This window comes from Bradysia coprophila, unplaced genomic scaffold (genome assembly GCF_014529535.1).
Source record: "Bradysia coprophila strain Holo2 unplaced genomic scaffold, BU_Bcop_v1 contig_151, whole genome shotgun sequence".
NCBI lineage: Eukaryota > Metazoa > Arthropoda > Insecta > Diptera > Sciaridae > Bradysia > Bradysia coprophila.
In genome coordinates this window covers 213,897-236,988 of record NW_023503423.1, presented here as the reverse complement: position 1 = coordinate 236,988, position 23,092 = coordinate 213,897, and the positions used below count along the sequence as shown (strand labels likewise).

General features: G+C 37.3%; 1 protein-coding gene across 3 annotated transcripts; it reads left to right on the top strand.

Annotated features, from left to right (window-relative positions):
* The first annotated feature begins 495 nt into the window (after window positions 1-495).
* LOC119074972 (E3 ubiquitin-protein ligase TRIP12) lies at window positions 496-22,143 on the top strand. Of its 3 annotated transcripts, none has more exons than XM_037181371.1 (14): window positions 496-645; window positions 13,651-14,612; window positions 14,986-15,459; window positions 15,565-17,940; window positions 18,004-18,333; window positions 18,400-18,622; window positions 18,681-19,056; window positions 19,122-19,263; window positions 19,325-19,692; window positions 19,757-20,053; window positions 20,154-20,684; window positions 20,751-20,939; window positions 21,010-21,211; window positions 21,285-22,143. In XM_037181371.1, the coding sequence occupies exons 2-14, from the start codon at window positions 13,790-13,792 to the stop codon at window positions 21,740-21,742; spliced, it is 6,789 nt and encodes a 2,262-aa protein (XP_037037266.1). In that variant the 5' UTR covers window positions 496-645; window positions 13,651-13,789; the 3' UTR covers window positions 21,743-22,143. The 3 variants fall into 3 exon arrangements, with proteins under 3 accessions (XP_037037266.1, XP_037037268.1, XP_037037267.1); XM_037181373.1 differs by having other exon boundaries at window positions 18,091-18,333; window positions 21,285-21,932; XM_037181372.1 differs by lacking the exon at window positions 496-645 and adding an exon at window positions 10,929-11,371 and having other exon boundaries at window positions 21,285-21,932.
* Window positions 22,144-23,092: the final 949 nt, after the last annotated feature.

The window sequence follows — 23,092 nt, the reverse complement described above, 5'->3', positions numbered from 1 at the left end:
GTCTTTTCTCATGCACAAGATTCAAAAGTTCCAAATTTTTTCGGTCTTACCATACAAAATCGTGAATATCTACATTTTTCCAAGATCAACAAATTGTGCCAACACAAGAATGGCAATGACAACACAGTTCGCTTTAAGTAGTAACTCCACATAATCATCAATTTTCATAAATTATTTTGTTAAATACAAGGATCAAATTTTAAATTTCATGAATTCCTGGGTTCATTTTTCATTTTTCTGTTATAGTAACTTTTAATTGTCTTCGGCAATTGCCTAAAATCGATGGTATTTTACGACAATTTTTACTGTAAAGTGGTACATACACCCGTACACCGTACCATTCGCCACCCGTTTTCGAAAACATCGGTACATCGGTACATTTGTGGTATTGTCGGTAATGAGCCGAGGAGCCGACATGAAAGGTATTACCGATGTATTGCACAGTTTGTATATGAAATTTCAACCTAACAAAAACGAAAAAGTCTTTCGTAAAATGGCCACTGTCATTTCGAGTTTGTGTCTGTCTTACCATGCAACACACAGTTTTTCATAATTATTGAAGTGTTTCTTTGTTTCCAAGTTACGGAAATCAGCCATATTTCAGAAAAGTTATACAAATTTAGGTTTATCGTCGAGTTATTGCCAGTAAGTACGATGTAAATCATGATTTTTACTTCATTTATTCAGTTAGATGAACAGAAATTGTACAAAAATAAAATTTAATTTCGAGAAGTCTGCAAAAGTATGGAGGTCGATTTTTTTCATAGGTTCCCATTCCATGTTCTAAATGAATTACTTTTGTTCAGTTGAATTTATCAATTGTGGCGTAATATCGCAGTGATTGATTTTTTAAATAGGTCATACCTCATACTGAATGGTTATAATGAAATTCGTTTTCATTTTTGTAAAAACGTTCTTGAGATTATTGTGTTACGAAAAGACGTGCTGATTTTAGACATTTTTTTGTGCACGAAAAGTATTCTACCATATTTATCGGGCTGCTTTAACTGGAAAAACGCTAAAAAAACATTGTGACGAAATCATTTTGAATGACAAGATTCTTTCAAATTTGTTGGAAATTTCTTTAATAATTTTCCGAACTTTTGTTTAATATTCTGTATTTCGATTACATCACAATTAATATTCCCAATTCAAAATTGGTGATTATCGTTCTAGGCGATCACAAAGTCTTCATATGTTCGTTGTAATGCGATCACAATAACCTAGAGCCTGTTTTATTGTACATTTTCTCACCAGCCCCCGTTCAAATATCGTCCAAACTGTACGACTCGTTTTTTTTTTTTTTTTTTTTCAAGAAATAGAAATTTAGACTGCAACGATTTGTTATAAAATATTTCTATTGACTCTTCGGCAATTGCCTAAAATCCCTTGTTTCACGACTTTTGAAAATTTTACATGCTGAAATGTTATACCACAGGTTTCAACATAGAAATAGTCATAAAATACCATGTAGATACCATATAATACCACAGAATTTTGGCAATTGCCTGTCAATTGAAGTATTTTATAATTTATGCAGCGCACTTCAAGCATGAGTGCTAGGTACTCTAAATAGTGTAGTGAAATTTGACGTGTTACACAACTGTAAAACACTGTAAGAACTATACAAAACGGTGCTCTATTTGACAGCCGTCGACTTTTGCTTGAAATGCGTTGATTTAGATCATTTAGATAAATGCCACAGAATTTCGGCAAATTTTTATATTTCGCCCCATTTTGAATTTGCGGTAAACTTAGCGGTAGAGATTAAAATGTGGACTGACATTGCGATAAAAATAATCTCAAACAGAAGAACAATGCTAAACTTTAAAAATGCATACCAAGACGCCTTTTCATTCGTCTCTATTTTTTTGTTTATGCACACAAAATGTGATTGACAAACAACAAAAATGTCAAAAACCAAGTCGATGTTGCCTGAATTTCGATTACTTGAAACATTGAAAAACGGGTCATTCATATAACTATACGACAAAGCTTGAGATAAGAATAACTGAAGATACACATAGCAACGCGAGTTTGACAAAAAATTCTTTTGTTTTCGGGTCTTTTCCAATTGTTTTTAAACTTCAAGCTCGCGAAAGCTGCACAATTTTGATGATTGAATTGAATCAATCGACCAAATACTCAACAAAAAGTACTCCTTGAGAGAGCAGGCCGTCCCCATGCAACCACGTTTCACAAAAAAGAAAAGAAAAGTAACTCAGGGCACCTATCGAACGCACCATTTGCGCACATGAAGACGTTAATCACTAAGAAACTATTAAAAAATATTTTCTTTCTGCAAATTTTGCAACGGGTAGAATCTTTGACAGTCATCTATATTTTGACGTTACCAAATTAAAGGTTCGAACCACTAACACTTTCACGGTCAATAAAATTTTACGTTTGATATTCGTTTTTAAACAATGAAGCTACGGAATCCGAAAAAGGCAGCAGATCAATATTTATTTTTTCCTTCTTCATTGATTAGCGAAAAATCAAAATCTCGGAAGACCCACAATATATTATTCTAATACAGGCAGTTTTTTCTTTTGATCAAATTTTGTCCAGGTTTGATAAATTCAATATTTGGAAGAAGAAAAAAATGCCAGAAAAGTCTCACTCTAATTCATGTTGCAGAGTTTTTGACTGCTTTTTATTCACGAGAATGCCAATGCACCCCAATTAAATTGTCTTTTCTAAAAAACCAAATTTTGAGTCCCAATCTGTGTCAGTCAGAATTTCTGGCACATGTTTACAACTACTGTTTCCGGCCGAAAACATTTATTTGTTCAACGAGAGAAGACAATTTGGAAATTACATTTCAATAGTGTTGTCATCCGCCAAAATGCAATTTCATACTTTTTCCCGAGGTACACACACAACTTTTCACAACAAAGGCTTCAGCTCAGCTTCAGCTTCATAACTCAGTGACGAAAAATAAAACTTTCGTTGCCTTTTTTGAGAAAAACGTTGTATACAACTCGGTGATAAATGATTTTTTAGGCACACGATGTGTATTGTCCTCGAGTGACAATTTACACATCGAGTGTCTAAAAAAGCATTTATCACTCGGTTGTATAAATTACTATTTCTCGATTGCGTTTTGAAAAAGGTTTTTCATATTAGGTGTGAAAAGTATTACTATACAAGGGAAGACGCCCTCGGATACTTTTACTCATCTGGATACCGAATGTAGTATAACGTTTTCCTTTACGAAGGAGTCCATTTTTCCTCCCTAGTAAAGGAAATATCCTTTTCCTAACTATTGTCATCGCTTCTTCATCGCGTATTTCCAACGTCGTGTAAGAAAAACGTTGTTCCTAGATTATGCTAATTTTTTTAGCGAATTCGATTCCAGCACTTGCCTCCGGCTCGAGCTGGAAACTTCTCATTCGCTAAAAAAGCATTTTAGCATGCGTAAGGAAAATAACTATTTATTCACTGGAAATTTCCCATTCATTTCTTGAACATTTCTATTTTCCCATTTTTTTCATTTTGTGACAATTTCTTTAAAAGCCAATAACATTTATGGCCGTTTGACTATCCTTCTAGCAGAATAGAGAGTGGATTTGAGTGATTTGTCTCAAAACTGTCACTGATTGAATTTAAATCAAGTGCGAGTAATAAGCCCGAAAAAAAAATCATTCTGAAGCGACTGTCATTGCAAACAAAACGAGAGCACATTCTTCAGTAATTGTCTTTTTCGCGAAAATCTTCAACTTGTCAGGTCGGGCATAATTTATGATAAACTCACAGAAAACCACTACGTCCCTTTATTCAGTTGAAATCACAGTCTTGCAGTTACAATTTTAATAGAATTCACTAAGGGCTGAATTTTGTTCTACCATGAACTGTATCTTTTACCGGGAACTTTCAAAGGTTCTTCGGAAACCATAAGGTTTACTGAAATAAGAATGAAGATTCACTAAAGTTCACGCGATAGGGTCCCCTATTCTATTTGAGACACAATTATGGTTTTTGCGTTACCTACAGTTATTCGTATCATAAACGACGCTCCAGCTTTTTGTACATTTTCCCCTTCTCCTGCGTTCTATTTTTAAGACCTACAGCATAGTTTGTCGTGCAGGGTGTTAAATATAACGAAATTTTGCGACGCTTGAGCTAGTTCGTTAAATGTTGAGAATGAGAATAAAATTTCATTTTCACAAACATTAAACCCCGTTGCCTGTATCCCCTAGACCTAACATTGGACCTTCGTCGTAACCTTGCATATTGGTCATCTATTTTAAAATTTCAATTAGCTTACAGTTACCATTTCCAATCATACGTTTTTCATGCTGTTCAGCTTAGCATTGGCATGAAACAAACCAATGGACTAAACGACCCTCACACTTCATGTATGTTTGTGCGTAAATACTGATTTTTTTTTTTTTTTGTTCAATAAGACTGTATAGGGTCACTAACCCTCTGTGTTTTGAAACACATGGCAAGTTATACTTGTTTTGTACATTAAATTACAACCAAAGTGTTAACATTGAGCTGATATTCACATCGAATACATGGTGGTATGGGAAGGCAAGTTTTAATACGTTTTTTTTATATTTCATTGTGTGCGTTGAATGGAAACATGTACGATTGTGTGAGTGCGTGTATGAATTATTTGTATGGTAAATACTGTAATTGGGGAAAAACAGAATCCATTTATAGAATTTATAGAACTTTGAAGGTTCACATCATTCACTGAACTTGAGGTATTGGAGATCTATTTGCAATTTTGGCTTTGTTTAAGCTCATATTTTACTAACCGATGAGGGTAGCAGTGTCTGTATCTTCTTTTTTGCACAAAATTTATTAATTTTAATTAAACAAAAAAAGAAATCGAAAATAATACAGAACTTTTAGTCATAATAAAAAGTTCTAATAAAGTTGGATGTAAGACCCATTGGCATATGTGTGTATATAAATGAATACAAACAACGTGATGATGATATGGCTGTATGGATATTATACATAGATTTCACTTTGACAACATTGATATTTCTTGCTAACCTTGGGCCAAACATTTATTCGTTGTTCAATATAATTTTATATATTTATTCTATGTCTGGGCTTTACTTTAGTTTCATACAACAAAAATCGATTATTAATTGAAGAGTTTCAAAGGAAAAAAATTAATCAATAACTACACAACGCAACGAAAATGACTGAAATTATAGATAAGATTAGTTTTCGTTTGATTAATTGAAAAACCACGGAACAACGCACATTTTTTTATTTGGTGAGTTTCACACGCATTTTCAAATTTAGAAACGTTAATATGTGTGCACTCAGATCTACACATACACACACACATAAGTAGTTAGGTTATAATAAGACATTATGAATTATGTAAATTCGATTTGACCTGATTCGTATCTAGGTTCTCTAAACTTTAAACTCAATTCACTATCACTAACAATCAACTAAATTGGAGCACTGTTTTAATTCAAATAAAAATAACGTTTTCATTGTTGGAATCTCATGCAATAACGATGTGATGTGGTTGTAATTTACTCATTTTAATCATTTATTGTAATGTTCCGTAGATCTTAGGATGAACTTTCATTTTCTGCTCATTTTATTTTTTTTATGGCGATAATAGGTATACCTAGTTGTACGAAAATGTTTATTTTCAATCAAAGTGATACTACATGAAACTAATGGAATTCTACGATCCGTTTGTATTAGAATTGGTTTCGTTGAAAATATTACTTATAATTTTAACACAGCGTATACGCACGATGGTGGCAGACGAAAATGTGGGTACAACCATTATGGTTCGTAAAGTTCGTGAGTATGGCGATTTCGTAGACTTTTGACGAAAAATATATGGACGAAATGTCAAACGGACAATATATGGACGAAATTGCCATTACTTACAAATTTTACGAGCCATGGTGGTTTACCCCTAATGTATCGTTTAACGCTTTGAAATTTAAAGCAACCGAAAACCATGGTTTGGCAATGACTACGTCTGCCAATTGCTGGCCTGCATTTTCGTTTTTCTGGAAAATATTCCGAAAAACTGAACGGTCAGCTGCTGACTTTTCTCAGAGCCTGGTCAAACTGCTACGAGCAATTTTCTTTCTTTACAGAAAGCTTACTGCTGATTTAGATAGCAACGTAAACTTAACGAAAAATTTCGTTTGTGAGCATTGTCATAAAATGTCAAACTCGATATTCGATTGAATCATTTCAATTAAATAGAAAATATGTAGTACATTACTGTCCTGTCTTTAGGCAGGTCAGGTCCCTTGACTGACACTTTTCTAAATGTATTTTTGACGTATTCATAAAAACTTGTCACATTTAATACATATATTTATTTACTATAATGACTCCACGCAAATGACAGTGAAATTTTACAAAAAACGAGCCATCAGAACAGTCGGAGCGCTTGCTGCGACTGAGCCCCGTACAAACCCGTATATCTATTGCGTACGTGACCCTAGTGCGTCTGTCACCCTAGTTTGACCGTAAGCCTATTGCGCCGGTCAATGTAGTTAAAGTAAAATTATTATGTATTGTGTACATCTTATAAATTGCGCATAGCGCAATTACGAAGCCCCGTACGACGTTCCTTTCAAATGAAACAAAAATTTCAAATCGCCCTAAAAATTTTATTTTTTTGAAGGGCCTAGTATCGGCCTCAGTCCGAGGACCCAAATTTAAAGTTTTTTTCAACTACATTCTATTCGGCCTTTGATTACCTTCCAAATGAAACAAAAATTACGAAAAACGGATGAAATTTACTCGAGTTATATGTGAAATACACATAGGGCCCTAGTAGCATTTCACTTCTAAAGCCCTAACTCACGGTCCACTCACCCGATTTTAAAAAACTTTTTTTTCCTGGAATGGTATTGACAATACCTATCATTTGCCGTGTCATTTACATTTCCATCGTTTATTTTGCCATAAATATCACCAAAAGACCTTAAATCACTCAGGTGGCCCTAACTCACGAAGGGCCGACCCGAATATGCCCATCTTCGAACTTAGCCTCACTATTTCGACTATCTTTCAGGGAAAAAAATTTTTGAAATCGGATTTGATTTACTCAAGATATCGACGTGACGGACAGACGGACAGATGGACAGACGGACAGATAAAATTTTTATTGCAGATTCGTCATCTATGAATATAGGCAAACACTTTGCCCTTACCGTCTGCTTCGAATTCCATCAATTACACACGGCATCGTAATCCTATAAGCCCCTTTGTACTTCGTACGGGGCTAAAAATCTTGGAAACCATCGAGCGTAAGGTGGAATGATTTTTGATCACTTTTTGAGCTTTTCAAGATTTTCAATCAACCTCAAATCATAAATAAAATATGACTCATGTAGATTACGGCCCTCGCTTCGCTCTGGCCGTAAACTTCCCACTCATATGAGCTGTCTATTATTCTGTTTTATTGCCTTTTTGTTACATCAGAGTAGATGCGTAGTTTGTTTTGTGAATGTGGAACGAGGACTTTTTCACAAAATAAAAAAGAAGCGATAGATGTTCTTCTCTTACACTTTTGCGTAAAAAAAAAGAAGTTCCCCCTGTACTTAATATACCTTCACATGGTGACATGGTAATAAATGAACTTAATTAGTTTTTGGTTCATCGTTAAAAATAAGTCAGTTTACCAATATTTTCGGTAAATTGGTATACCGAGAAAAAATAATCTCTCGATTTCCCATTCACAAAACCTTCAATCGTGAATAAAATGTCACGACTCGTGTGAATTACGCCCTCGCTTCGCTCTGGCAAACTTCAAACTCGTAACATTTTTACAATATTCTTTTTGATTCATTTGTATTAAAAAAAAATCTTCAGAAATTAGTTGAGATAATTCATCTTATATTGCCTCCAGAATTTTAACTTTTTTATTACAATTTCTTACACTTACACAAGTGTGTTAATTTGATAACAGGCATTTGGCTGGCGTAAGAGGTGCTTGTAAAGGGAGGAAAAAACTACCTACTTGATAAATGTCAAACAACTATCAAATTTGTTAGTCTGCTAACAAGTTGTTAGTCAACTATCAAATTTGATAGTCAACTATCAACTATCAAGTTGTTAGTCAACTATCTTTGTTAGCAACTATCAAGATGTTAGTAGTTCACTAGCAAGAGATGTTTACACGTTAAAAGATGGTCATCGAATGATGAGATTATTCATCCTACTGTTTCATGCACGTCGAAAACAAACTTATATGATTTACCCACACTACCAAACAAAATCAAATTTCATCAAAGTAATCTTTTTTAATTGAGGCTATGATCAACAGTTTAAAATTCCGTTTTTCTCGGATAGCTTCCAGATAGTCCATCTTCGAACATAGCCTCGGGATTTTAATTACACAAAAGAATCATCCAAATTGGTTAAAAATTACTCAAGTTATCTTGCCTTCAACGATTTTTTGTTACCCACATTTAACGTTTTTCATAGCAGTTGCTACATTTTCAATCACAGTGAACCTTTTTGTTACCCACATTTTTCGGTATTTTCTGGTGTAAGACACTGACTTTCAGTCAAGGGAATTATGTTGAGAAGTGTGGGACGATCCCTCGCGCCTCAACAAAAAATGGCCAGCAAGACAGTACGGTACTTTGTTGTCTTGTGACCAGAAAAATCGAAAAACCGATATTGCCGCATCGCGCAAGAAAACAAAAGTAATTTATCGTTAACTTTACATTGTTATGTTAATCAAGACTTATACATTCGTCGTCATTCCGCTACATATTTCAACAAAAGAATGTGGTGAGAATCCATCGAAACTCAAATACGAAGAAGCCCACAAATGAAGGTTACTATTTCAGCCGAGTGGTGATGCCTCTAAGTGTTTTTTTATAGGGATACCCCAAATGCCGATTTCTTCACATTACGAAAATAAAAATGTACAAAATGGACAAATTAGTAAGTAAGCATCCCAATTTTTTTTCTTGATACAATTAAATGTTAATTTGGAAGTTGCAACTAATTCGCAAGTTCCTCTTTTCTTTGCTACTAAGAGGTTTCACCACGCAATCGTATAATTACTGCAAATTTGATTATATGGTAGCCCATGTCTATCGCTTAAGTGGAAAGTATGTGGACTGTATGGAATCTTAATTTTTCATTGTTCCCAGTTGACTGATAACTTCCCAGTGTTTCAAAAGTCAAATGACAGCGGTTCATTTTTGTTTATTCGCTTTCCGTTTTCCTACTAATACGCGTATGTGACAAGTACCGCTGTATTAAAGCAACTTTGACATATTGGGAAATTTCAGAATTATGGAAAGTTCTTTGGCTGATGGCTGGTTTTAGCAAAGTATAGAAACCACTATAGGTAATGAAAATTCACAGTTACGCACGTATCCATACTTTGAGGTGAGTTTACACTGTATATATTGATGCAAAGTTTGGATACGTTAAAACTGATCCGCTGATGGTCTGCATTACCTTCAGTTGTTTATACACTTTGGGTTTTAGAACGTTAATCACTGCACTGCATTACGTTTGCGGTGTCGGATTAATTGTATCCAAAATTAACAGATCCCCCAGTTACAAGTTCAATTAATTTAGATTAATTTCGGTTTTTTGCATTTAAGAAAAAAAAAACTTTAAAACACGCGCTTTCATGTTTGTGATGTAAAATTTTGATTACTTACACCAAACCTCACGAAATAAATGGACAAAATGTTCAAACGCAATAATAATAGGTTTCTATGACTAATTTACAAATTTCACATCATAATTATTGCGTGTGTCTTAAAGTTTAATTTAGAATTAAATCCGAATTAAATTGCTTGTAATTAAGCGACTAGTCAAGATTTCGATCAGATTCGACCTGATACACCCCAGAACCGGTAGCGTATTGTGGTGTTATTGGTATTATTGGTGTTATACCGACAGGTTGTCCGTGGAAATACAACTTGACAATATACAATAAAATCGACTTATTCTTCTTCCATTTTTCGTAAATATATATTTCGATTCTTAACTTAACTTACTAACTTGTGCTAAATCATAAAATATAAATAAATTGAACGAAAACATACAATCACAGAACGGCTATTTCGATACAAAATTTTGTAAATATAACAGAAGGTTGAACGCAATACATACAAGGCATTTATATAACGACTAAGTCTTATGTACAGTTCTCAAACCCAGACTAAATGTTATAAATAATGTTCTCTATACAATTTATTGAGGTCTATGTAAATCGACAAGATTGTGTGCCCGCTCTTCCATCATACATTGTATAGTTCCAACCGTTCGAAAACACAGAAAACTTTTTTGTTTTATTTATGATTTTGTTGAATTTTTGTTTCATAAAAGCATATGACTACAGTTGTAATAGTGTTTGTGTTCAATTTGTAAACAAAAAGTGCTTTGATGTTGATCACTTCTTTTGTTGGATACACGATTTGAATGTATGTGTATTGTATGTGGCATTTCATTTTTCCACCTTCCTGTGCGTACGTTTACAAAACAACAACAAAAAAATGTGTGTGGCTTCAACATAATGCTGTGCGTTTCTTTGCTGCTAATACAGAAATATAAGCAAATCTTATAATGGATTTATTCGAACAAAGAGGGTATAGTGACACTCGTCTATTTGTGTACGCTACACATCTGAGCGTGTTGAAGTGGTGGGTATACGATGTCTCGAAAAGATGTCTCGAACACATACATCCACACAATTTTATTATTTACTTTCCATATAACAACATTATTGACTGGTGAACAGCTGATTGCGCAGTTCCATGATATTTTTCAACAATGGAGTCAGTTTCCTAGTTCCATATGAGCTACGATTTAGCTGCCATTTTAGTCGTAAAGATATAAGAATAAAAAACGTAGGCTCTGGTTCGTTCTATTCGAATTAAATTTAAAATAAAAAAAAATCGTGTCAGTCATTTCGTAAGTTGGAAATTCATTAGTCAAATCTAATTGACGAAATAGTGGATTCCGTAAATGTTATTTTGTTGATTCGATGTGAAAACCATTTTGCTGAAATTATCGAACAATTTTTTTTTTCGTTCGAAAACTGTTTATGTGCCACGTAATTTCTTCTAGAAATAAATTTATTGACTTTTTTTCTTCGGTGAAAATGATAAAAGATTTCCGTGTAAAGTGTAAAATGTAATCGTCTTTTTTGAACTCCATCTTTTTTTTATGTGAACAAACAGACTTTTCAAATAGACTTGTTTTCGTTCAAAAAGAGAAAAGAAAAGTTCTCTTTATCCGAATTCAGTTTTTCATTTTTGTGAATTTGGACTGGGTCGAACTAAAAGAAATCTTAAGCTCAACAGACTGGGGTTCGATTTGTCAGGGGTCTCGCTACTTGCCACACACCATCATTAACATTTCGATTAAAAAACAGTTGGTTCGTATCTTCTGTTTCTTTGTTTGTTTAAAGTGCAAAAGAATTTATTACGCCTTTGTTGCTGGATGATTTATTGATTGAAATTGGTTTATATTGATGCTTGTGTGTGAGTGTGCAGTAGGTATGCATGTATGTGCTGTGCGTATTATGTAATTTATCGACTAACAACAATAATTACCGTTTTTTTTTTATTTCTTTCTTTTTAATTTTGAACAAAAATGTTTTTCATGCCTTGGGACAAAATTACAGAATTTTTCTCTTAATCTGGTCACTCGGCATAAAACGTTGTATACGCATCTGTTTTGGACGGTGGATCTTAGGCACTTTCGCTTGTCACCCTCACTTCGTTCGGGCTACAACTCGCGAAATTGCCTAAAATCTCCGTCCAAAACAGATACGTAAATATTCAATGGATAGCCGTTCTTGTTCAATCGATTCGTTCTATCAATGTTCTTATCCGATTTTGTGCTACATGTATTCTAATTGAATTTTAATCACATCGAGGCAAGCTTTTTGTAAAATAATTAAACAAAAATTAAGGATCTCGGGTTTTTATTTTTGGTTTGAATCAGTTAGTTAAATGCGTCCACGTCCACCATAGATGAGAGTGTACGTATGTAAGAAGGTATATTTGTAAATGATTGTCGTCAAATTGTAATTGATGCAAGCCCAAGTGCGTTGTGATTTTGCATTACAAAAAAAATGGATTTAAAAATTAGGGACGTGATTTCATTTTAATCTTAACGTTATGGATGCATAATCGTACGGATTCGGAGAACTCCATTTAAATTGAACTATGAACACAAAATTTTCTTGTGCGATTCATCTCAGTTTAGCGATTTAAAAAAGTCAAATCGCTTAAACTAGAAGAATTGACAAAAATCTTATTTATTTCCAAATTTAGTTTTTCTGATTCTTTTTAGAGATTATGGTCACTTTGGTGATTTAGCTTTATTTAAATTGCGGGAAGATTTCGAAAATCAATTAATTAAGATTTGATCGACATCTCCAATTTCCTTTAACTATGAACCGTTTTAAGTGTAGAAAATGAGCTTCTCGATGCAAGGGACAAGTCTCATTTTCAAGAACGATTTGAAAATTAGTGAGATCGCCAATTAATTAAATCACGTTACAGGAACGAACAAAGGGTTTTTATGTTACATATTGTAAAAGGATGAACTAAGGCTGTGCGTTCAATATTGCTTTGAGCCAGTACAGTTTTAATGGGCCGAAAAAGTCAAATCGCTAAAATGAGATAAATTTCCAAATTAGAAGTTTTTCTTGATTCTTTTTGATGATTTTTCACACTTTGGTGATTTATAAAAGCAGTCATAATCGAGAGGTACCGTGTTCAGATCCGCGGCTGGGCAAGATGATTTTTCCTTCATTTGTTTTCTATGTAACACTTATTCATAGATATTCTACGAGACCGTTGCCAATTCGCAACGTTAAAAATATCGAATGTCCTATTTTAAAGTTGGAAGAATCGCCAAAATTGGAAGAACTTCTAATTTTGGCAATTTGAAAAAGCCAAATTCAAATTGCCAAAATTATAAACATCGCTAACAGTAATTTTATACGTTGTAGGAATCGCCAAAAAAATTGCTAAAATGAAAAGAATCACCAAAAAAATTGGCTCTTATTCTCATTGTTGCGATTTAACTTTTATTGACATTTCACAAGATTACTCGTTGTCGCGTATCTCCTAAGCACTAAAGTATTTTTCTTAAATGTATGATCGTCAAATGTTGGTATGGTAGTAAAGTATGACAGTCATAGTCATTTACGTCATAAGGACTGAACTTTACTGACTTTTACAACACAAGGACACAGAACGAAAGTACTTTTCCGTGTGATGTATCGAATTTTGCATGCTTGCTGAGAGAACCGAAAATAGAAAAACTGTCAATTCGAGGGTCGAAAATTCACTTTGACAGTTTTTATTTTTAATGCGACAGTTATTTACGTAAAACATTAAAATGTCCTCTCGTCCCGAACCTGTAAGGGTTCGGTCAAAAGTTTAGAAAGTTAACGAAGAAAAATTGTGTACCGGCCCAATAGGGTAACCACACCAATATTCGGGCAAGAATGAGTCCTCAGACACCTATTAATATTTCATTCAGAAACACTTTCTTTTATAAGAGAACAGTAGGTGTCCCACGACTCTGTCTTGTCCGAGCATTGGAACGCTCTTGTTGTTTCCATTCAAAAAATATAACCGAATTTGTAGGTGAAATAACTCGTCCAATTTTCTGACGTTCTGTTTTCTTTGATTTCAGATTGATTCTTCTTGACATTCTTCTTTCCCGATTCATCACACATCACCACCGTTAAGTAGACGAATTTTTCTCAAGCAGCCCGCATCAAAATTGCGTAGGGCATGTTTAATGACACACCGTGGATGTCTCAGTGTCGTCTATGGCAGAATCGGTTAGCAAACAATTGCTCTCTGCAGTGACGGAGGGGCATACTAAAAGAAGTTCACCATCAACAAGCCATAGTAGTAGGAGAAATAAACGACATACCCATACGTCTGAATCTATTGACAATAACAGGGACAGAAGTAGAAGTCGAATTCGTATAAGCAAATTAAATCAAACGCATCCATCGAACGAAAGACAACAATCGTCAACGTCATCGAAACGGTCTTCGTCAACAACACAGAGTTCTGGATATAAATCCGAGGATTCGGAAGCAATCAACTCTATAGCGAGTCGAACTCGATCGCATTCGCAACGGAAAAGTTTCGATCAAAATAATAGTACCGTTACGCCCGCTGAAAAGCGTTATCGCAGTGAAAGTGACACAAGCGAACTGCGCCAAACCGATACGGAAGACACTGAATACACTCCAAACAAACAATCAGCACAAAGACGTAAAAAGGAAGCAAACACGTCCAGAAAGTCTGCAACGAAAAAATCAGCAACCACTCCGAGTAGTACAGCTACGGAACAAAAACCTGCATCTGGCGAACGCAGGCGGAAACTTAGATCGTCCGATTCGCATACGGAAGCGGCCCATAACAGCACCATTAGTGGCGATAATAGCGAACAAGAATCGAGTTCGTCGTCAGTCATACCGAAAAAGCGTTTCCGTCAAAGTGATCCGGAGACTCTGAACCTGGGGGCACGTTTAGCGAAAAGTAGCAGTGGTCGGGAGCCCCAACAGCGTATTAGTACACAAGAAACACATACTACGGGGCAACCACCAAGTCTGCTAAGACGCAGTTCACGTAGCAAAGGTAATTTATATGACAAATAAATAATAGCAAACGTAACAAAGACACTTAATAAGTGTAGATAATGTAGGAATAATGATCGAGATGTGGGTCAGCGTTATTTCACGCAGGACCACTTAGGTTGTTTGGCAGGGTGAAACGAGAAACGAAAAAACATATGAAACTGCTGGTCCCTCCGAGGAGAGTGAGACGAATTTGACGCACATCTCGACCATTATTCCCCGTAGAGTGTGTGTTGTTTGTATGGAGGTTATTTAGTGTAGACGGTACTGAAAATAAGTAAATAAATAAAAAAAGGGGTTTGGAGGGTTGGAGGGCTGCATCAATTCATTTTTATTGGTACGTTTCTCTTACGTGACGATTGTTTACTGTAAAGGTACATCATCGACAGCAACGACGGGTTCCTGTGTCAGTACGTCAGCGAGTACGTCGCAATCGCATTCACGTCAAATCGGCACGGCTCCGATTGGCAAAAAGGGCTCATCATCGAAGGGTGGCTTCACATCAGCATCAATTGCATTTGACGCAGCTACTGCCACAGAACCATCCACATCACAAGCAGCCATGGCTAACGACGGTTCACGCAGCAATGATTCGATCCACACAAATCCCACCGTTAAACTAAACAAACCGCTACAAACACCAACAACCTCATCGCCGCTTGATGTTTCCAATGTGCATTTGTTATCGCAGCAAACATCCAGCAGCAGTGCTGGAACGTCCAATATGAGTTCAAGTAATGCAGCCGCACCACCGCATCCAGATTCGGAAAGTGACGACACAGAGGTCGGACATTTGCAAGCATTGCTGGAAACAAAAGGACTTCCACCCAATCTGTTCAGTGCACTAGGTAAGGCAAATGTTTTCAAATACCAATTCACTCACCTGCTCTTCACTGTGTCTATCTCGAAATCCTATATGGTTTGGTTTGTGTTTCAAGTAACAATTATTTCAGGTCCCCGGATGCACCATATGCTCCATCGTACGATCGGTGTTAATAGTTCATCGAAAGCTCAGCAGTTGTTGCAAGGACTCCAATCTCAGGATGAGAGCCAGCAACTTCAGGCCGCTATTGAAATGTGTCAAATGTTGGTTATGGGCAATGAAGACACTCTTGCAGGCTTCCCGATAAAACTCGTTGTTCCTGCATTGATAACCTTACTGCGGATGGAACACAATTTTGATATCATGAACAATGCTTGTCGTGCTTTGGCATACATGCTCGAGGCCCTTCCACGCTCATCGAATACCGTTGTCGATGCAATTCCCGTGTTTCTGGAAAAGCTACAAGTGATACAATGTATGGATGTAGCCGAACAGAGTCTGACAGCCTTGGAAATATTATCACGTCGTCATAGTAAAGCGATTCTCAATGCGAATGGAGTCTCAGCGTGTTTAACGTATTTGGACTTCTTTTCGATTAACGCTCAACGGGCCGCATTGGCTATAACTGCTAATTGTTGCTTGAGCCTACAACCAGAAGAATTTCATTTCGTTAACGAATCGTTGCCGTCAATGGCGCGCCTATTGACCCAACAAGATAAAAAGTGCGTGGAAAGTGTGTGCACGGCATTTTACCGTTTAATCGAAAGCTTTCAGCACGAGCCACAAAAGCTTCAAGAGATTGCGAAAAATGATCTACTTAAAAATTGCCAGGAATTGTTGGTCGTCACCCCGTCGGTATTGAACTCGGGAACTTTTACCAATGTCGTGCGAATGTTAAGTGTCATGTGCGCCAACTGTCCAGATTTGGCGATAACTTTGTTGAAAAATGACATAGCATCAACATTGCTATATCTGTTGACTGGATCAGCTGAGGCTACCCAAACCGGTGATGTTGAATTAGTTTCCCGCAGTCCATCCGAACTATACGAGATTACTTGCTTGATTGGAGAATTAATGCCCCGCTTGCCAAGCGACGGTATATTCAGTGTTGACGCATTGCTGGAACGACCAAATGCAGGAGTACAAGATCAAGTGCAGTGGCAATGGCGAGACGATCGTGCTATGTGGCATTCATATTCTGCTATTGATTCACGAATGATTGAAGCGGCTCACATGAACTCGGATGATGAGCTTAGTCTCAGCACATTGGGACGAACGTACACGGTCGATTTCCATTCGATGCAACAAATCAATGAAGATACTGGCACAACGCGGCCGGTACAACGTAAGGTCAATCCAACATCGTCTGCAAGCCTCGAAAATATGCTAAACAGTCAAAACGCCGCCGAAGGAAGTAATGGCAACGAGACCGGAACCAAAACTTTGAATTTGGCATTGAGACCACCGAACCCATATCGTGATGCCCGGATCGCTTGTTTGAAGGAAGAACGTGGCCTAGCTGCCGAATTTATAAAAAATTTATTTTCGGTGCTGTACGAAGTTTACAGCTCATCGGCTGGACCATCGGTACGATACAAATGTCTGCGGGCTCTGTTGCGTATGGTTTACTTTGCCAGCGCAGATTTGTTAAGAGAAGTACTCAGAAATCAAATTTTATCGTCTCATATCGCCGGGATGATGGCTTCAAACGATCTGCGCATCGTCGTTGGTGCATTGCAAATGGCCGAAATTTTGATGCAAAAGTTGCCGGATGTTTTCGGTATTCATTTCCGTCGAGACGGTGTTATGCACCAGATAAACCTATTGGCCGATCCATCGATTCCGATTTGTGCGAATCCGTCGCCGAAATCAAAAGATGCGATCGGTACGGCGAGTCCACCAGCTTCGTCCGTTCCACAGCAATTGTTCGACTTTGAGACGGCTGCCTCATCCAGTTGCAAAGCGAATTCTCACATTCGTAACCTCAATGTAGCCATGAACGGCTTAAATTCAAACATGAGCATTTCTATGCCATCCACATCGAGTATGATGCACGCAGCGTCAATGCCGAGTACGAGCAGTTCTTCCGCAATTGCAATTAGTCTAAACAGAGCAACTGCACCGGGTGGAATCATTGACTTTAAGCAACATCACCATCCGCAGCCCATCTCCTTACCAACCACTGCCTCCAATCACCATTTTCATCAAATGTATCCAATTAAAACGGAAACTTCCACGACGGTTAAGCAATTCCACCAGTCCTCACTTGGGCAACAGTTTCCCATCGATTTGATGAATCTGAATGAAGCGTCGGGTAACAGTAGTGGAGTAACGTCATCTTCCTTGGCCAAACGTTCTGATAGTCCTGGACCATCAAAGGTATCCGACATATTGAAGCGTAAAGTTCCACCGAAACGAAAATCACAAAACAGCAATCGATCGAAGACACGTCAAGAAGAACAATCGTCGGTCGTTCAAGACTTTATAAATCGGGCAACAAATTTGGGTAAGTGGAACGGTTGAACTATGTTGGGTTGGTTGGTTTCATGTTTGTTATGTGAATTTGTAGGAACTTGCGGTCGTAGTACACCGAGTTCATCGTCTTCATCTTCACGTTGTCGATTTAGTGCCACTTCAAAAACATCTTCTTTCTTAGCTTCACTAAATCCGGCCCGATGGGGACGCCAAGGCTCGCATACATTAGCCAGAGATAGTAATAGTTCATCGAATCCGCTCAGTAAAAGTTCGTCGAATTCGAATCTAATTGCTGCCGGCAATCGAGAAAAGGCTAGACAATGGATACGTGAACAAGCAATTCTGTTTGTTACCAAATATGGTGAGCCAGATGTTGACGGTAATGGGCGACAGAGTGCGTCAACCGTTTTATCGAGATTAAACGGTAAGAAGCAGCAGAATACGATCATTTTTTGTAAATTTACAATCGGTCTAAATTGTGAACGTTTAGGAATCATTCAAAAACTCGACGGCAGCATTGACGATTGTGTGAAGGCGTTGCGTGAACTGCGTGACATTTTGATTGAAAGTGATATATCTCCATTCGAGGTCAACCATTCCGGATTGATCAAATCTATGCTGTATTTCATGGCTAACGAGCACGGTATTGTGGCCAGAGACGATAGACTAAGGGCATTTTTACATATTTTCGCCGGGTTACCTTTGGATTCAAGGTACGTGACAAAACGGGCAGTGCAGTTCATTTTTAAAATTACTTTTTATCACGAACAGCTACAGTGGACCAGTTCCTGTCTTGCGTTCGAGCTCCTTCAGTGCATTCGTTGCCAAACTGAACGGTTGCGTGACACAGCTGGAACAATTTCCGGTAAAAGTTCACGATTTTCCAGCTGGTACGGGCGGTCGATCCAATCAAAGTGCACTTAAGTTCTTCAATACACATCAACTGAAATGCAATCTGCAACGTCATCCAGATTGCACAAATTTGCGTCAATGGCGCGGTGGTACCGTTAAAATTGATCCATTAGCTATGGTCCAAGCAATTGAACGGTATCTGGTAGCTCGTGGATATGGTGGCATTCGTGTCGACTCAGAAGATGACACCGAAGAAGAAATTGAAGATAGCGTTGCAGCTGTAGTTATGTCACAGGTAATTTTGTTCGGTCGGCTTCCGACGCTCTGGTCCAGTCGTTTCTAAAATGAAAACATTTTCAGACTGGCTTCAAACATAAGCTGCAATTTTTGATCGGAGATTTTGTGCTGCCCTACAATATGACAGTGTATCAGGCCGTTAAACAATTTTCGTCGGTCGTAAATGATCAATCCGAAACAGAGGCTGATACCGAAACACCAATCGGTAATAATAATCTTTTCGTCGTCGTAGTATACCGTCCCTATTCATGCATTTTGCATTGCAGGCAACCCAAGTGTGTGGGCACAACAACACACCATCTACTACAGGCCTATTGAAGAAGAGCAACAGGCCGTTAGTAACAAATCAACAAGCAGTTCGACAACGCGCAAAAATGGTAAAAGTTCGTCGTCAAAATTGATACGCAAGAAAACCGAATTTTGGACTGAAGGCACCATTCCAACAATTGTTTCCCCGTTGACGCAATTCTTATCGACAACATTGCCAGCGGATGTTGTTACAGTACAAGATGCGTCACTGGATGCCCTATGCATGTTGCGCATTGTAAATGCTTTGAATCGTCATTGGGAAAGTTTATATGGCTGTGTTAGACATGAAAACATTGTTAACCAATCGGAGTTCATCCACTCGAAGGTAAATTATTCATTTATCCGTCTAACTGTTTCGTACTTACCAACAAACGTCCCATACATTTCAGATTGCTGCCAAAGCAAATCGCCAACTCCAAGATCCATTGGTTATAATGACCAACAATATACCTCAATGGCTTCCAGAGATAGTGACCGCCTGTCCATTTCTGTTCCCATTCGAGACGAGACATTTACTGTTCTATGTCAATGTCTTCGATCGTGATCGAGCGCTGCAACGTTTACTGGACACTACACCAGATCTCAATTCGGCTGATACGACGGAAAGGGTTACGCCTCGTTTGGATCGCCGCAAAAAGGCAATATCCAGAGAAGACATCCTGAAGCAAGCGGAGAATTTGATTCAGGTAGGGTGCAATGGCCTTTTCCCATTTTCACCGTGACATAAGTCGACAATGGGGAGCCGAGATTTTGAGAATAAATTTTCTGATTTTCGTGTTTTTGCAGGATTTTGGACATTCGAAAGCTCTACTTGAAATACAATATGAGAACGAGGTTGGTACAGGCCTGGGACCCACGCTGGAATTTTATGCCCTGGTGTCAGCCGAAATACAACGCTGTGATTTAGGTTTATGGAACGGAAGTGATAGTTACAAACAAAACTCCTCATCAATAGTCGATGTGGTTAAAACCAACTTAGGAAACATAGATGATGATCCAGGTGCACCGCAACGAATGTCCGTTGGCAGCATTATTAGCAATAGCAGTGCCCTCAATATGCTAATTGAACAATCGGACAATATGATTGTAACCGAAACCGATGAACAGCAACAGCAACAACAGAATGACAATTCGAATTCGTTGGTTGAAAGTATGCCGCAGCGTAATCGATCAACAGTTACCTACGTCAATGCACAGTACGGTCTGTTCCCAACACCGATTGGCCGAGCAGCTAAAACGTCACAGTTGACTCGACTGAAGGCTAAATTCAAATTTTTGGGCAAATTTATGGCCAAAGCCGTAATGGATAGTCGAATGGTAAGTGAAATGATTTGCGGCGGTTCTATTTTCCGGAATCAATTGTATTTGATGTTTCTTAATTAGCTCGATCTGCCATGCTCCATACCGTTCTACCGTTGGATTCTCAACGAAGAACATTCACTCGGCTTAACGGATCTGGCTAGAGTGGCACCCGAAGTGCAAGCGACCCTAATCCGTCTCCACGAAATCGTAAAACAACGTGATGCCGTTCAACAAGATCCAGCGTTGGATGTTACTGAAAAGACTGAACAAGTGAGACATTTAACAATTCCAGCAAAGCGAATGACGGAAAATTTATGAAAATTACTTCTTTCCGGTTCAGATTGAATCTCTAGACCTTGATGGTTGTCCAATAGCTGATTTGGGCTTAGACTTTGTGCTTCCCGGACACGCAAACATTGAGCTACGCCGTGGCGGTCGTGATATTCCTGTGACCATTCATAATCTACATCAATACATATCGTTAGTGACACATTGGTTCTTGGTGGAAGGAGTGCAGAAACAGTATGAGGCGTTGAGAGAAGGTACGCGTGATGATATAAAGAAAATTAAAACATTTTCCCCGCAAATTCTAATCGTTTATTTCAATTTGTCCAGGTTTCGACTCTGTATTTCCGTCGAGTCGACTGCGCTTCTTCTATCCCGAAGAGCTGGAAAACGTGTTTTGCGGTTCGGGTTCGATCAACTTCAACCGGTGGGACGTGCGAATGCTGCAAGAGTCGTGTCGCATCGATCACGGTTTCACACAAGAATCGAAACAGATCCAGCAACTGTACGAGATAATGAGCAACTACAATCGGGACGAGCAACGTTCATTTTTGCAATTTGTTACCGGTTCGCCGTGCTTGCCGAATGGCGGTTTCAAATCACTCAGTCCACCGTTCACAATCGTTCGGAAAACATTGGACAGCAATCAGGATCCCGATGACTATTTACCTTCGGTTATGACTTGTGCCAATTACTTGAAATTGCCGGAATACTCGAATCGAGAGACAATGCGCTTGAAATTGAAAGTTGCAGCTAATGAAGGCAGTATGTCGTTCCATTTGTCTTAAATTCGATGAAAAAAAGAGAGAGAGAAAAATTGCGAGAAATTTCTAAAATTCGTTTTCGTTTCGATGATGATGATGATGATGATGGTTTTCAGTGAAGATTAAAACATTACATTTATATCTGGTCCTTTGGATTTATTTTCTTTATTTCGTTTATAATTAATAAATTCTTTATTTCGTTTGGCAGTTGAAATGAAATTTTCTTTCAAAAAAAAAACATTTCTGAAGATGACAACATCGAACGATATTTATCGAAGCAACAATATTTCTCGTAATAATAGTTCATCGATTGGTATCGATGCTAAATGTATGTAAGTGGCAATTGGTTCCAATTTTTCTAGTCTTTTGATCGAACGGTCGAAAAGGAAAATAAAAATGACGAAAAGTTACAATAAAAACAAAACGAGTGTACACATACAACAACAACAACAAAAAATCAATACAAAGCAAATAACAACCCACATTGTGAAACATTTATGAAATAAAAATAGAAATTAAAAATTATTCGTCTCTTATTTGGTAAGTCTTAAAATAATAAATTTAAAATTATTAACTTTAGCTGGTATAACATCTACGAGTATAATGTGACTATAAAATCATTTACAATTTAAAATTAAAAACAAGTGAACATTTTGAAGAAGAAATTGAAACCTAAAGTTAATGAAGTTAAGATTACAAATTATGTAAAAAAAACGAGAGTAAGAAACAAGTGTAAACTCAAGCTTAGTGCAATGAAAAATAAAAAAAACGTTTTTTTAACAACAAGTTTTTCTTTTCTGTGGACTCCACTTATACCCCTGAAACAGGCCCTATTTTTGGTCATGTTTTTTTTTTAATTTCCTATAGTGCGTCCGCTAAAGCAAAAGATTGTGCAAATTGAAGTAAATAGCTATTTTCATAATAAGGTAGTAAATGGGATTGTTTTGAGCACGAGATGTGAGATTGCCGATACGAGCGAAGCGAGTTCGGCAACACATCGTGTGCGCAAAACCCCCATTTCCTACCGTGTTAGGAACAAGGTTTTATCTCCTGTAATGTCATAATCACCATAAAAAACAAATTTCAAAAATCAAACTGAAACATAAACACGCCATGACGCCGTCACTCATTCATATTCCCCACAAATAAAACACACATCTAGTATATTGTCAAGAATTTGTCAATTTTCAGTGAATAAATGTGAAATTATCGAAGTTAGCCGTGCGCAAATGAGAAATTATCGAAATTTTCAGTTAATAAACGTACGTTCTGTGAATGACGTGTTTAAATCTAGCTCATTTTGATTCTAAAAGTGACACTCAAATTGTGAATATTATGACATTACAGGAGATAAACTGATTTTATGATTTTATT